This window comes from Diadema antillarum, unplaced genomic scaffold (genome assembly GCF_040938485.1).
Source record: "Diadema antillarum isolate AM-2024a unplaced genomic scaffold, OU_Dant_1.0 scf00000167, whole genome shotgun sequence".
In the NCBI taxonomy this organism is placed as follows: Eukaryota; Metazoa; Echinodermata; class Echinoidea; order Diadematoida; family Diadematidae; genus Diadema; species Diadema antillarum.
Genome location: NW_027271056.1, coordinates 976,021 through 990,178, shown reverse-complemented (window position 1 = coordinate 990,178; position 14,158 = coordinate 976,021). Strand labels below are relative to the sequence as shown.

Below are 14,158 nucleotides of genomic sequence, written 5' to 3'. Positions count from 1 at the left end.
AAGGAAATCATATCAGTAAATCAAATTGATATGCATATCAAATGATTTCAAAGTACATGTACAGTGTAATACTATGTATACTATTAGTATCTTGGATATAATGTTAAGTCCTGGCATTGATTCGCAAAAGAATATATAAATAATGCCTCTATACACAAAAACGATATTTAACACAATCACTACAATGTGTAGCAATGGTGTTGTCTTTCAGTATTATCTGCAGCTCAGGGTGAACAAGTCAAAAGTCAGAATTTGATGATTAATTTCACGTTTCTCAACATGTCATTGTAAACAACAAAAAAACCCACAAAAAAACAAAACAAACAAAATCCAGAACATCATCACTGATGAATCAATAAAAATGATGATTTTTGTAACATTTTATTGAACTGAACATTATGTGACAGTGTTGGATACGTCATGCTCGTAACTTCCGATCAAACATCTGAAATTTGCCAAAATCGATTTCTGAGAGCTCGTATTCACATGATCATAATATGAATAAATTCCTTACAAAGACAAAGATTTTTATTTTTTCTCAATATTATTATTATCATTATAATCAATATTATCATATTGATTAGCATTATTATTATTATTGTTATTGTTATTATTTTCATTTTTGTTAAAGTAAACATCAGCCTTTGCATATGGTTTATGTGAGTGTTTGCTTCAGAGCTAATAAACTGTCATGGAATATGTGGATTCATCCCTTCCAAAGAAATTGCTTCTATCTGCCCACACAACTGGGTTACTTGCTGCCGAGTTGTACTCAACCTTCGCTCACAATAGGCACTCAAGGGTAGAAATATTATAAATGTTGTCAGACCTGAATAAGTTCCACCCACACTCAAATTTACAACAGCCATTATTTCCCTGCAGCACAAATACATATAAAACCATACCATACGTAACTACATACACAGTACATGCTTATATGTATGTATGTATGTATGTATGTATGTATATACATGCAAACATATACATGTACATAGATATTTGACTTATTATATATATACTCATGTATATCATATACACACATACAAACATATATATTGTAGTAACATACAAACATACAATGCACTCCCATTATAACAAACAGGGTAATGATGAAATTTCATTGACAATAAAGTAAAAATTCAGGTCCCTCAATCGTTATCTACATATCATTATGTACGTTATTTGTATGGCTATGACAAAATTTCAGTAAAAGGAAAAAAAAAAGCCAGTCCGACAAATTCATTATCATGTACATATATTAAACAGTCATACACACATACACACACCTTGGATATGACATATGCACCTCTTGTATTTTCCAGACCACACTACTAAAATGGACTGATCAGTATAGTTTATTAAGAATATATACAAGAAATGATCATAGCAAATGTCAAAAAAAAAAAAAATACATGATGGATGCATGATGTATGCACAATAAAAAGTAACACTTTGTATGATAAATGCATGATTAAAATATCTAAGTAATGACAGCTGCATGCCTCTAACACTTGCATTCTATACTGCAAGTGCCTGTGCAATATCAAAATTTGTATTTAGACGTTTTTATTGTCAACTTAAAATATCCATAAACTAAGGTGATGATTTTTCTTAACCAGTTCATCACCAGTTTAGTACATTGATATCTTATCTACTAATTAAAAGTACAATAATTTGAAAGACTCACTTTACATTTTTGATAGCATCTTGTTAAATCCGAGAGGCATGCTATGCTTGCCGATGAAGCACACATAATGTGAACTTTGGGTATGCATGTGTATGTATAGAAAATAGAATCACAAAAAGCATATTATATGATTGTGGTTCATGAGAATCATTGCCATCACATAAATCCAGCAATCAATGGTACACAGTCATACATTATAAATCAATCTTTTGCCAGAAAGTTCATGAGCTTTCCCCTGTAAATTGTCAACTGTCATTAAACAAAACAACAAAGCCTTTGTTCTGTTTCTGTCTTATCTATAGAAAAAAAAGAACAAAAATATAATTGCACATTTTTATGCACCATATGAGGCAGTGTACTCACAGTCAGAAGCATCATCTCATGATGAACTAGAAATGTCGCTATGGCGACTGGTATGCCTCCGCCATAATGCATGATTCTCCTAATAGGTCTATAGTACATGTGGACAATGTGTGATTACATTTTCACAAAATTGGCAAAATATTAAAATGACATGTTTGTCACAAATGTATCGAATGTTCACCATCTTTGACCTATGTTTAATTGGATGAATAGGAGAGCATGTATTTGGGGATTTAAGAACTTTAACTTCGACTTTGACCCTTTCATAAGTTTACGCACTTGAGTAATTGTCAAGGTATGGAGAAAAAGTGCAATTTCTGTATTGAACAGTAAATTGTTATCATTTTCATCTGGCCTTTGATTCATAAGAGAATCAATGTCAGGCAGAACATACATAAATATGTACTAAGTTTAAAGATAACTTGAGCCACTTCCGAGATATGGAGAAAGAAGTAAGTTCAGCACTTTCACTTGATCTTTGACCTTTTGACCTTTGACCTTCTTGGCAAAAAAAAAATCCCAGACAATCTCTAGTGGGTTATACATGCATACATCAAGTTTTAAAAAAAATAATCCTGCTGGCATTGCATAAATACAAGGAAAATAGCAAAATTTTGAAGTATTGCCCTTGACCTTTGACCCCTGACCTTTGACCACATGAACCCCAAATTCCCTAGATAACCACTGCCAGTCAGTACATGCATATATACTTTGTTCCATAAAGATACCTTGAACAATTTCCAAGATACAAAGAAAAAAGTGAAATTTTAACATTTTACTTGACCTTTTGACCTTTGACCTTTTGACCTCATGACCCCAAACTTTCACCAGAGAATCTTAATTGGGTAATACATGTATACACTAAGTTTCAAGAAAATATCTTCAGGTATTGCATAGATATGGGGGAAATAGTTAAATTTTAAGCATTTGACCTTGACCTTTTGACCTTTGACCTTGAGCATGTGCACCCAAAAGTTGATAGGCACAACTTCACCCCCTGATACACATACATGCCAAGTTTCATTAGGATACCTCAAAAGGTTTTGATAGTTACCCTGTCCACAAAATTCATTACGGACGGACGGAAGGACGGACGGATGGAAGGACGGACGGACGGACGGAAGGACGGACGGACGGACGGACGGACAACCCGAAAACATAATGCCTCCGGCACCACTTCGTGGCGGAGGCATAAAAACAGACAATAATCTGTGATTTCCAAAGAAACCAAAGTCCATGGATTCCCTACAATTGTAACTTCCATCAAATATTCATCTGTCATATTGTAGACGTTATACTATTTTTAGGAGCTTTCATAGCTTCATTATGCTCCTGCTGTTCATAATTTGTTTGTAGTAAATAACACACATTTATAGCCTTGTAATATCATTGATGAAAATTATTGGTGCAGAAATCAATGGTGGACTACACGTATATAATAAATGTCTACCATTAGAAGTACAGAGTTTAGACACAAGTACAATTCTGTGTTGAAAATTATAGAATTCTGAACAATCACAATCGCATACTAGTATCAGATGAATGAGAAAATAAGGTGGCCATATGGAAACACAACCAGTACATGAGGAATATGTATGAGTAACATAAGCATGGGTTCACTGTGCATGTTACAAATGCAGATAAAAAGGTCACTCTATAATTCAATATATTTTTTTTTCTTTGTTAGCTGCCACACACAGAGACATACATCTTTACAACATAGGCAGTTTATGAAGCAGCAGGTCATGCCTCAGCCTGCATGTTTGATATTGATGTCTCTTCCACACCCTCTTCGAAACTTAAAAAAAAAAAAAAAAAAGAGAGAGAAAACTTTAGAAAAAAATCAAAGAAACTTAATAAAAAATGTGAATGAATCATATGACACTTTAGACAAAATGGCATCTAGCTGAGATGCATCGTTCGAGTGCCGGAGCTGAGTATCAGTTTGACTGTACATACAGCATGCCTCTTGTCCATTGTTCACATGATTTAATTTTACTCTACAGGGTGTTTTCGAGTTTCCTGCAATTTTCATCTTTAATCCATTCACATATTGACCATTGACCATGTTGCTACAATATAGTCTTTTTAGGCGTTACTGCTAAATGGGAGCATCAATCATTTTTTCTTATACATGTATTCGTCCTTTTTTTAAATTATATATGTATATGTATTTTTTCTTAGCATATACTGTATATATGTATTTTGTTGTACATGTAGGAGTCTTTGGACATGTCCAAAACACATTGCAATGTATATTACCAAGGATATCAGGCTTGTAGTGACCCTCCTTGAAAGAGAAGTTATGAAGTTTGATATTCAAAATCTGTTGGTAGAGTACACTCATACAATACAGTCAATCAGTAAGAACAAACAAGTAGGAATATCATACTTAGTACTTATGTCAAGATAACAATTCATAACAGATCACAAGAGGCAATTTCTTGCAAATTTAAGTTTGGCAAAAAGAGAGATGCACAAAAATTTTGACAACCTTATTCTGTAATGGCTGGAGTCCTTTTACCCAACGAATACAAGTCAGAAACACCTTTAATAAGATTTCAGTTTTGCTTGCTCGATAGATTTCCCACAAGAAGTTCCACTTCATGCTTTTTTCTCCCTTGTTTTACCATAAAAAAAAAAAATAAATGAGCTAGTAATGGATGGGTTTTGACAATCATGTACGGTACTATTATCATACAGTGCATACACTCCACCTGCTTAGGACATCTTTGGCAGTGGTTAATAATACTTGGAGGAAGAAATGCAGATAAAGTCTTTCTTGGATAAACATATTCAGTTGAGAACACACATAATAATGGTGATCCTTATAATGTCAACCTTGTTCCTTGTTACTTCACACAACCCATGCAGTTTTACTCTTTTCCAAGGCACTTTACTCTCAATATAATAGCAGAGTTTGCTATCACAAGAAACACTTCTGCCAATTCAAGATTTTCTTGGATATAAACAAATCCATTTTTATTCTAATCAATGGAAATTAATGTTTCTGGCATTCAGATGTTTTTATTGCAACTGATTGACAAAGTGCCCTTCATTGACAAAAATATACACCAATTATTCTTTCATGGCTATTACTCGGACACTGAATACTTGGTGTTCATTCATGTCAATGAAAGGCAATTTTTCAATCAGCTGCAACCTACTCAACGGTTCAAATTTTTGACCGTAAAAAAGTGGCAATCATATTAGGAACCTTTCAATGGAAGAAAGAGTCAATTATTGCCAAATTTCAGTATTTCGGCTTCAGGCAGTGGCACACTCACTTTTTGGGTACATATTTTTGCCACGTCAGATACAAACCAATCAATGATGCAATGACTCCGCCGCTGGCACCGACTCCCTTGCTGACATAGCCCAAAGCGGCCAGGGGAATGAAGACATCACAGAAGTCCAAGACAAACTGGAGGCGAGCCTTGAAGATGTCCGACTCCAGGCGCTGGCGTGGGACCGGTTCCCCGGCTCTCTTGAGCTCCTTCAGGCTCAGCGAGAGTTTCTGGAGCTTGTAGAGGTCCCTCAGAGTGAGAGCAGACAGACCAACCAGCCAGAACCAGGCAGATCTCTGTGCCACAAGTTTGCTGTCCATCTGGAAGATAGTGGAACCAAGTACAACAACCATTCATTTAACCCCCTGCCTACTAGATATCATAACTTCTCATGGAGCAAGTATTTAAAACGTGACACTCCCAGATCAAACTGGCAATGGGTTAAAAATCTTTCTGTGGTTAGTTAAGCATCCAATTCATTGACACCAAAAATAAATTCTTTCTGACAATTAGTTTCATCGAATACATTTGCATCCAAGCTTGTTTCAGTAGCAAAATCCACAGAATTTGCTTATGAAATCATATTCCAGTTTAAGTTACTGTAAAAGTGGAAATTTTCGCGGCGTTGAAATTTTCGCGCATTTCGCGCAACAAGAAACTAGCGCGAAAATAAAAACCCGCAAATATTTTTGCTTGCCATATGTTCCTGTGCGTGACGTCTAGATTCCGCGGAATTAAAAACACGCGAAACTCTTCTGACCCGGCCAAGTGCAAAAAATTAGTCGCACGAAAATATCCACTTTTACAGCAATGTGATTAATGAACCAAAAATTGTACATGTTAACATTTCATATTTCTTTTAAGGACAACTTTAATTTCTATTTCTCATATAATATCTGCAATATGAAAATTAAAACAGAAACAGAATATTCAGTTTGAAAACCACTGTAACAATGTAACACAGTGCAATACATCTCCCCTGAGAACACAGTCATGTTCAATCATGTTTCTCTGCAAGTATCTAATCAAATGAACACTTGAGCATCGGTCTGCTGTTGGGTGTTTGTGATGTCAATATCTATACTTATTTCGAATTATTTTGTTGAACAACTTACATCCAAGAGTTTGACTTTGTTTAACCAGATAAAGTGGTCAAGGAACAGCCACACCGCCTTGCAGAGATAGCCAACCAGCTGCAAACTGGCTTCTGTCATGTCCGCTGAAGCCAGGGAGTCGAGCGCCTTCTGTAGGAACTCCGCTGATCTGAACATCCTGAACACTGCATTTGAAGGGAAATCAAAGAGTACATGGATAAATGTGGTAGAGCTAAATCAATATGTGGACCACTGCACTGGAACAAAATGATTCATCTCACATCTGGGCCCCATTTCATAAAGAGTTTATTTGACGACAACTCTTTGCTGGAATGACTATTGTCATGGTAACGACAAGAATACAGCTTCCTGATTGGCTGTTTGCTGTGGAAAGTTGTCATTCCAGCAAGAGTTGTCATCCTAACATCTTTTATGAAATAGGGCCCCGATGACTGATTCTTGATCACATGACCAACAAACAAGAGAAAAGTGGGTCTAATGTTCACCTGAGCAGTGCACCTTGCCTCATGGCACTCCACCAGACAAACTATTCAAAAGATCTTGAGATGTGGTGACTGCAGCAGGTTGTTTCCCTCGGGCAACATCCTCCCAATTTTGGATACTCAATTTGGATAAATATTTGGATGTACAACCACCACTTGCACAGTTGAACCCCATTATAATGGAGCTCACTAACAAGATACGCTTCTAACAAGGTGAACTGGGCAGTCCCAACTTTTTTATTTCTGTATTCAGTTGATCTCTCTCTTTCTTTTTTTCCCCCCGATAGCATGTTTAAAATAAGGTGCGAGTCATAACAAGGTAAAATCAATGGTTCTGGTGACCTAGTCATAACAGCAATTCCACATAAGTATAAACACATACTATGACCCCCTCACCCATTGTTGATTTCTACCAAATTTGACCAAAATCCTGTCAGCTGTTTTCAAGAAGATGACAAATATGTGAAAAAGTTTACGGAAGATGCATGACGGATGCCGGACGGCGAGTGATTGCAAAAGCTCACTTGAGCAATTTGGCTTAGATTAGCTGAAAAGGGTACATTAAATTTATAGAAATCAAAGTGTCTGGAAAGCTATGGGAAAATAAGAATAAAACGAGGATGACAACGGTTGAGCAAAAAGGTTTATCTTACAGCTGCTAATTGTTTCTTGATTGCATGAATGATAAAATATGAGGGAAATTACAGATAGTGATATGTTGAGAACATGTGTGTGTAAATGTAAAATTGTATGTGGTGCAAGGTTCACCATATCATACAATGTACCAATAGCGCTGTATGTGGCTATGCTCTGTCTACACACTTATCACCCACTCACTCCTTTCACACACTGTGAGTGGATAACAATATTGGTACCAATGACTGCAGTAATTATTACAGTAATTATAGGAAATGATGATAAACACATCAAAAACATCAATTGCATTACTGAATTCAATAATGCTGGAGTTAATGATATAATAATCATGCTTATGATAATGATACAATTGTACTAACAGTGATGATAATAGTAATAATCATAATCAAAATGACAATGATGATGATAATTAAATAGTAATAATAAGAAGAATAAGACTAAGAATAATAAAACATTGAGCATCTTTCCTCTGTCGATAGTGACTCTCCTGAACAAAGTAATGAGATGTTAAAAAATACATGTCATTCATGTAATAACTGAACTTCTCAACCCGTTGAGGACGGCCTGATTTTGCTACAACATGCATTTCCAATAGATACCTGCCCGAGTATACTCGGGACTCGTCCTGAGCGGGTTAAAATGTAACTTGCTATCTTGATGTTTCTTAAATTGCTGTCTTAATGTTCTATTCATTTTGATTTTTCAGTAAAGGCCAACATTCTATTCCACATAACCTTACATATATCCTTCACTACATAATCAAAGTCAACCTATTCATGACACTGATCATGTAAAGCGGGTTTAAATTCTCCCTTCTGCCTTTCGGTCATTTCTTGAAAACCCTTATGACTTATCCAATATAATCAGCATCTTTTTTTATGCACTCTCAATGATAAACTTTTATCCTGCTTTGAACTATATATTCTTCTTTTTTGTGCATGGGGTGGGTGGGAGTTCCAAACATAGCTGTTTCCTTCAATCATGTCATCCACTCATGGCATGCATTTAGCTAAAGTTATATCAATTACTAATATTATCTACTGTCTACTACTGCAAATACAAGTTGTGGACAGATAAGAAAACTGAGACATTGTTTAAAGGTAGGGAATCCCATTTGCACGCCTTAAATGAAGAGTTGTATAAATACAGTGGTATGTTGAAGAGAGTATCATTTTAGAAACTCCCATAAAGTATTGAAAGTGGAAGGTAACATTTAGTACATTTTTTTGACCGTTAGATTTTGAATTGAATTGTTTTCGGGGCTCACCGTAAATTCCAGTACATTACTAGGCTACCTTTGCAGACCCATGTACTGCATGTGTGTCCATCATGTATATTTTGTGAAGAAAGTTCATCAACACTTACAAACATTTCTATATACATTCTTGCCACACACTCTATATGTTATTACATCAGCTCTTGTACTTTTAGATTTGTGTTTATAGATCACAAATACAGAAGAATGCAACAAAAAGGCTTAAGTGTGGCTGACACACAGAACTACTGAGTAGTTGAGTGTTGTGCATTATTCAAATTTTAGATAACTGTTGACTTCCAAATTTCTAAGCAGTGGCCTAAGCAAGTCCCCTGAGATTTATATTTAATGTTTTGCTGCATTTTGGGAGGTCTGTAAAAGGTATCCCCTACCTTTAAGAAATATTGTTACAATTATCCTTCTGCCATTAATTTAGAAGATAACAACTTAATTAACATCTGCAAAGGTATGCAGATGATGGACATGCAATATTTGGCTCATCAGAGTGCAAGTAACTCTTATCAGTAAGTCTGTGTGATATGAAGACGACAAACACAAGGACCTGAAAAAAAAAAAAAAGAAAAAAGAAAAATGACAGCTGTGAAGGCTAAAGTCTACCAGCTCCTGTGCTTAGGTAAAAAACCCAACTAATCACAAGAGAGAAAGCGAATGAAGCTGCTATTTTGAAGTCTATCCGTGAAACTAAAATATTCAGATGAAAATATCTCCCACTGTTCGAAAGCATACCTGTCATCAGCCGCACTGTTGCTGCAAACTAGTTTTGAGATTACAAAAGTGTTGGACACTTTCATCAGCTTTTTCAATATTGAATTATTTACACAAAAAAAAAAAAAAAAAAAAAAAAAAACTGCACTCAAATAACTGCATATTCTTTTTGGACCGGCATATTCACTATGCTGTGCAAAGGCAGGCAGCAAACCTGATAACTCTCTGGCAATATATCTCTCCTGTGATGTCACATTGAACACACAAATGGCTCTACACATATTTACTCATGATAAGAATCCCCCTCTCCTAAATGTGAACATTCTGTGACAATTCAAGTTCAATGTATATTGCACTTGCTATCATAAACCCTGAACAATGTCGGATGCCTCCTACAATGTACATTATGATAAAATTACAACTTACTGACAGGAAGCTATCAGGTACTATACAAATCAATAAACTGGTGCAATAAAATCTTGTTAGTATAGATGGAAAACAGTGAAACACAGTAGGCCTACATTGCACCTGAAAATGTAACATGACTCCTATTGTGTCATCGTAAAATCACTGAAGTACCCTTACAAATTGTAAATTATGCCAATCAAGTCATAGTGGACATTAAAGAAAAAACAAAACTTGATAATATCTTAACCAAATGCAAAGCTTTTGCAATGAAAAAAAAAAAAAAAAACACCAAAATCAGCTTCAATGTTGATTCCCTGTCCCACATATACAGTAATACACTGTAGTTTACTTTCAGATTTTAATCTTGCATACCACTATATACATGCCACATCATCCTAAAACTGATTACAAGTACAAACTACTCTTCTACTTGTTTCCTGATTACAGAAGAGTTAGTTGACTCACTGGTTATGTAACCAGAGAATAAACATTCTACCTGAATGTCAGCAAAATGACAGGACCTATGGATGCCAATTTGATATCACAGAAATGGTCCACTATCCACACTTACGTTTTCTCGAGGTTGTAATGGTTGATTCGAGATTCTTGATCTTCTCAAGAGACAGGACATCACTCCCTTTCTCGCCATAGTACCATATTAGAAGTCGTGTGGTATACTGTGTAATTCTGAAAGCGAATCAGGGGCAACAGAATTTGTAAATTAAAGCAATGAACGTCCAACAAAAAAATCACTGTTTTTTTTTAATATATGTAGGATCTATTTATAAGTCTTTAAAGGCATAATTTACCATTTGCAGATGAAACAAAAACCCAGCATTAGTGCTTCAAAATAGTTCTAGAATGTGAGTTAGGGCTAGAAACAACCACTGTAAAAAGCTGAATCTGTATAATCAATGTTAAGTGTTGTTAAATACACAAGATGTGAACAACAGTTATAATAAGAATGTTTCCAGACTAAACCGTCTACAGTTACGGTTCATTGAGAAAAAACTGATATCTCTTTATATTTTAGGCTTTATTGAGAAAATTTTATATGCTAGGATGTTTTGTGATACAACAGACCTACACATTATGCATCAAATGTCATATCTTGAACGTTTTTGAAATCACTGCTCCAAAAGGTAAACTGGACCTTTAATGTTCAATTTGAACAAAATCCTATAATAAGAACAAATAATAACTTTTCTACAAAAAATAATATGGTTGAAGCTGAAGATTGGTAAGATGAAAATCATAAAGATGTTGTATCTCTCTGAAATGTCCAACCTTCAACTGTATACAATGCATACTATTATGTCTTGTCTGTATTTCATTCATGAAATAAAGATATGGCTCTATCAGTCATGGAGTATTCAAAAGAAATTGATTACAATGAGTTAAAAAAACAGAACACAAAAAACTCTCTTGTACATGTACTACCATTGGTGCATCCCAGAGGCCCTCCCCCCCCCCCCCCCCCCCCACGGCAAACATTCAATGCATCAACATCACATTCACTCGAAAGTCCTAACACATTTTAAGAGGGTGAAATTTTGACATTATGGCATGGTGGGCCCTATATAATGACTGCTGGCAAACATTTGCCTGAGCAAAGTGCTTGAGTGTGCACACTAACGAGCAATGACTGAGGTGACTTTAAAAATCATGATGAACCTGGCATAATGAGCAATGACAATCAAACTCTCACAACAGCCAAGGGCTGTAGAGTGGTAAAATGCTGATGATAGCATGATATCATCTGAAATACTTCAGCAGCAGCTCACTCAGCTGACTTGAAATATGGAGTTTTGTTCCAAATAAGGGAGTTCACGGTTAGCGCGTGTCTCATTTGACCCCTACACCACAGACTCTGAAACAACATGGACATATGTGTTGTGATCAAGAATTCCTTGTTGAAGTGTTGATGAATGAATTACTTACACCTGTATGTTCTAATTCAGTCTAAAACACATACATTGTAATGACATAATTCAGATTCCCAGTTGCCCAAGGATTCTATTCATTTTAAAGTCAGTGGCAAATACACAGACAGTCTCATTTGACCTTTGTTTTATACACATGCGCAAATCACAACCATGAACTCCCTTATTGTACACTTGCCGTAATTCTTTTTGGACTTTAGTGTACATAACAAATAAGTACAGCTCCACAAGGGATGCATTTTACTTTGGAAGGACATTGAAGAACCACACTCACTAAACAAACAAAAACAAACACACACAATCACATCTACATTAACATTAAACAAACACAAACAAGAATACATAAACTGTAATGTAGACAAACATACATACAACACACAAGGAAAAACTCAATAAACAAAACTGCAGATTGAGCTGAAAGAGCTAATAAAATCATGGCATAATTAAGTAACAATAAAGCCTTTAAGGGCTATAAACAATGACCATTTAAAGCATTTAAATTTCTAACATTTATGACTCCCGAGATTCCAAACTAAGGTTAGTACTATACCATTTTCTACATCTAGTAAAGTAGTATGTCTACTATACGATAAAATGAAGTTTATTATTGAGGGAGAAGATATGCAGTTGATTGTAGAATCTAGCTGTAAATAGGTTGATAAAACAAGCACCAACTAGGCATGCCCCCGGCCCCCTCCCCCACCCACGGCCTACATTTTTGTACCTCTCGACACAGCTCGACTCTCTGTTAGTCCATGGCCAATGGGCTCTAGCACTACCAACACTATTCGTGGTGCTTTGACCCTGAAAACGCCGTTCTTCACCCTGAAAACGCCGTTCTTCACTTGTGATTTTGTTGTGAGTTTAGTCGTGCAAAAGTCGTGCTTTTGCACTTACATATTGTCTCCGTGGTTTTGCCGTGATTACGCTATGAATACGTGGTGAACGAGTTGTGAAAAGGTGCTGGAATCAATGTGAAATTACCGTGGATTAGTAGTCTTTACGTCGTGAAAAAGTGAACAAGTCGTGCTTTTCGGGCAGAACAATCACCGACATCCGGTGTGCCTGCCCTACCCTGGGAATGCACCGTGTGCAAGCCGAACGTAGCGGGGGAAAATCACAGGGCGAGCACTGGTACCACTAGGCACTACCAGTGGTAGCACTCGACGTGTAGTCGGTAGCCCCTCCTTTTCCGTATTTATGATCTGTTTTATTTCCATTGTTCGGAAATCCTACCAACTGTACGGGAAGAACACAGGCTGCCAGAATACAATACTGAAAAACGTGTAAAGGGGTACATACCTGTACACTTTGTCTCTGCCCTCGGTATAGCTGAGGTATTTAACTATATCTCGGGCAGCATCCGGGAAAGGTGGTTGCTTGGCCATGTTGGTTGCTGTTGTGACTTGTGCACGTTTTAATGGACTGATGATAAGGACATATGTACATACAGCAAAGAGTAAAGAAGCTAGTGCTATACAAGTAAACTCTTTGACAAAGTACATGTACTCTAGAAACTGAAGGCAGCGATCAAATTTTATCACAGTGCGTATTCCCCACTGATGATGTACTTGAAAACACGGTACAGAATAAAGAGCAACGGGTAACCACTCGTGTCACTGGGTTGATAATTCCTAGGGTCCGTTCACTTCTGGTCAGGCCCTCTGAAATAGATAAGGCTGTTGGTACCGATATTCTTCATTGATTCAGCGTCACAGCAAGCAGAAAAAATAAATAAATCCACACACACAAAACACACACACACACATGCATTCAGCATGTAATGTGGTCTTTCTTGCTTGACGAGTAGGCCCACTGAGTTAAAAGTGCAAATATTTACATGATTGTATGTATTTATATATTTTAGTCCCCCCTTCTGATCAGTGCAATATTAAATGCTATCACTTTCGGGTTTCATCAGCTAACAAGCAAAAACAAACAAACAAACTAACACTAACAACTTTCTGACCACTTCCGGGTTTGTTCAGCTTACAAGCCAAAAAAACACCCCAAAAACAAAACAAAAAACAAACAAAAAACAAACAAACAAAAAACAAAACAAAATAAGGCCTTACCCTTCCAGCTCCGCTTCAAGGTTTCATCGTCTGGGGAAAAAAAAAATCGCCCTGGTACAACTATGCAATCGCCAAAAGCTTACCACTTCCCGGCCGCGGGGTAAAATAAAATAATAATAATAATAAAAAAGTGGGGCCAAAGTGGTTGCAACCTATGTAT

General features: G+C 36.3%; 1 protein-coding gene across 1 annotated transcript; it reads right to left on the bottom strand.

The window, feature by feature from the left end:
- Positions 1–3,293: 3,293 nt before the first annotated feature.
- Positions 3,294–13,417, bottom strand: LOC139722525 (peroxisomal membrane protein 11A-like). Its single transcript, XM_071633811.1, has 4 exons — positions 13,226–13,417; positions 10,552–10,667; positions 6,453–6,616; positions 3,294–5,657 (listed from the first exon to the last, which is right to left on the bottom strand). Exons 1-4 carry the CDS (start codon positions 13,309–13,311, stop codon positions 5,334–5,336), a joined length of 690 nt encoding a protein of 229 aa, XP_071489912.1. The 5' UTR covers positions 13,312–13,417; the 3' UTR covers positions 3,294–5,333.
- Positions 13,418–14,158: the final 741 nt, after the last annotated feature.

Coding starts and splice junctions, on each gene's coding strand:
- LOC139722525 (XM_071633811.1), bottom strand. CDS start 13,311: ATGGCCAAGCAACCACCTTTCCCGGATGCTGCCCGAGATATAGTTAAA. Junction 6,617..10,551: donor CATTACAACCTCGAGAAAAC/GTAAGTGTGGAT, acceptor CTTCAAATGCAG/TGTTCAGGATGTTCAGATCA. Junction 5,658..6,452: donor ACAAAGTCAAACTCTTGGAT/GTAAGTTGTTCA, acceptor ACTATCTTCCAG/ATGGACAGCAAACTTGTGGC.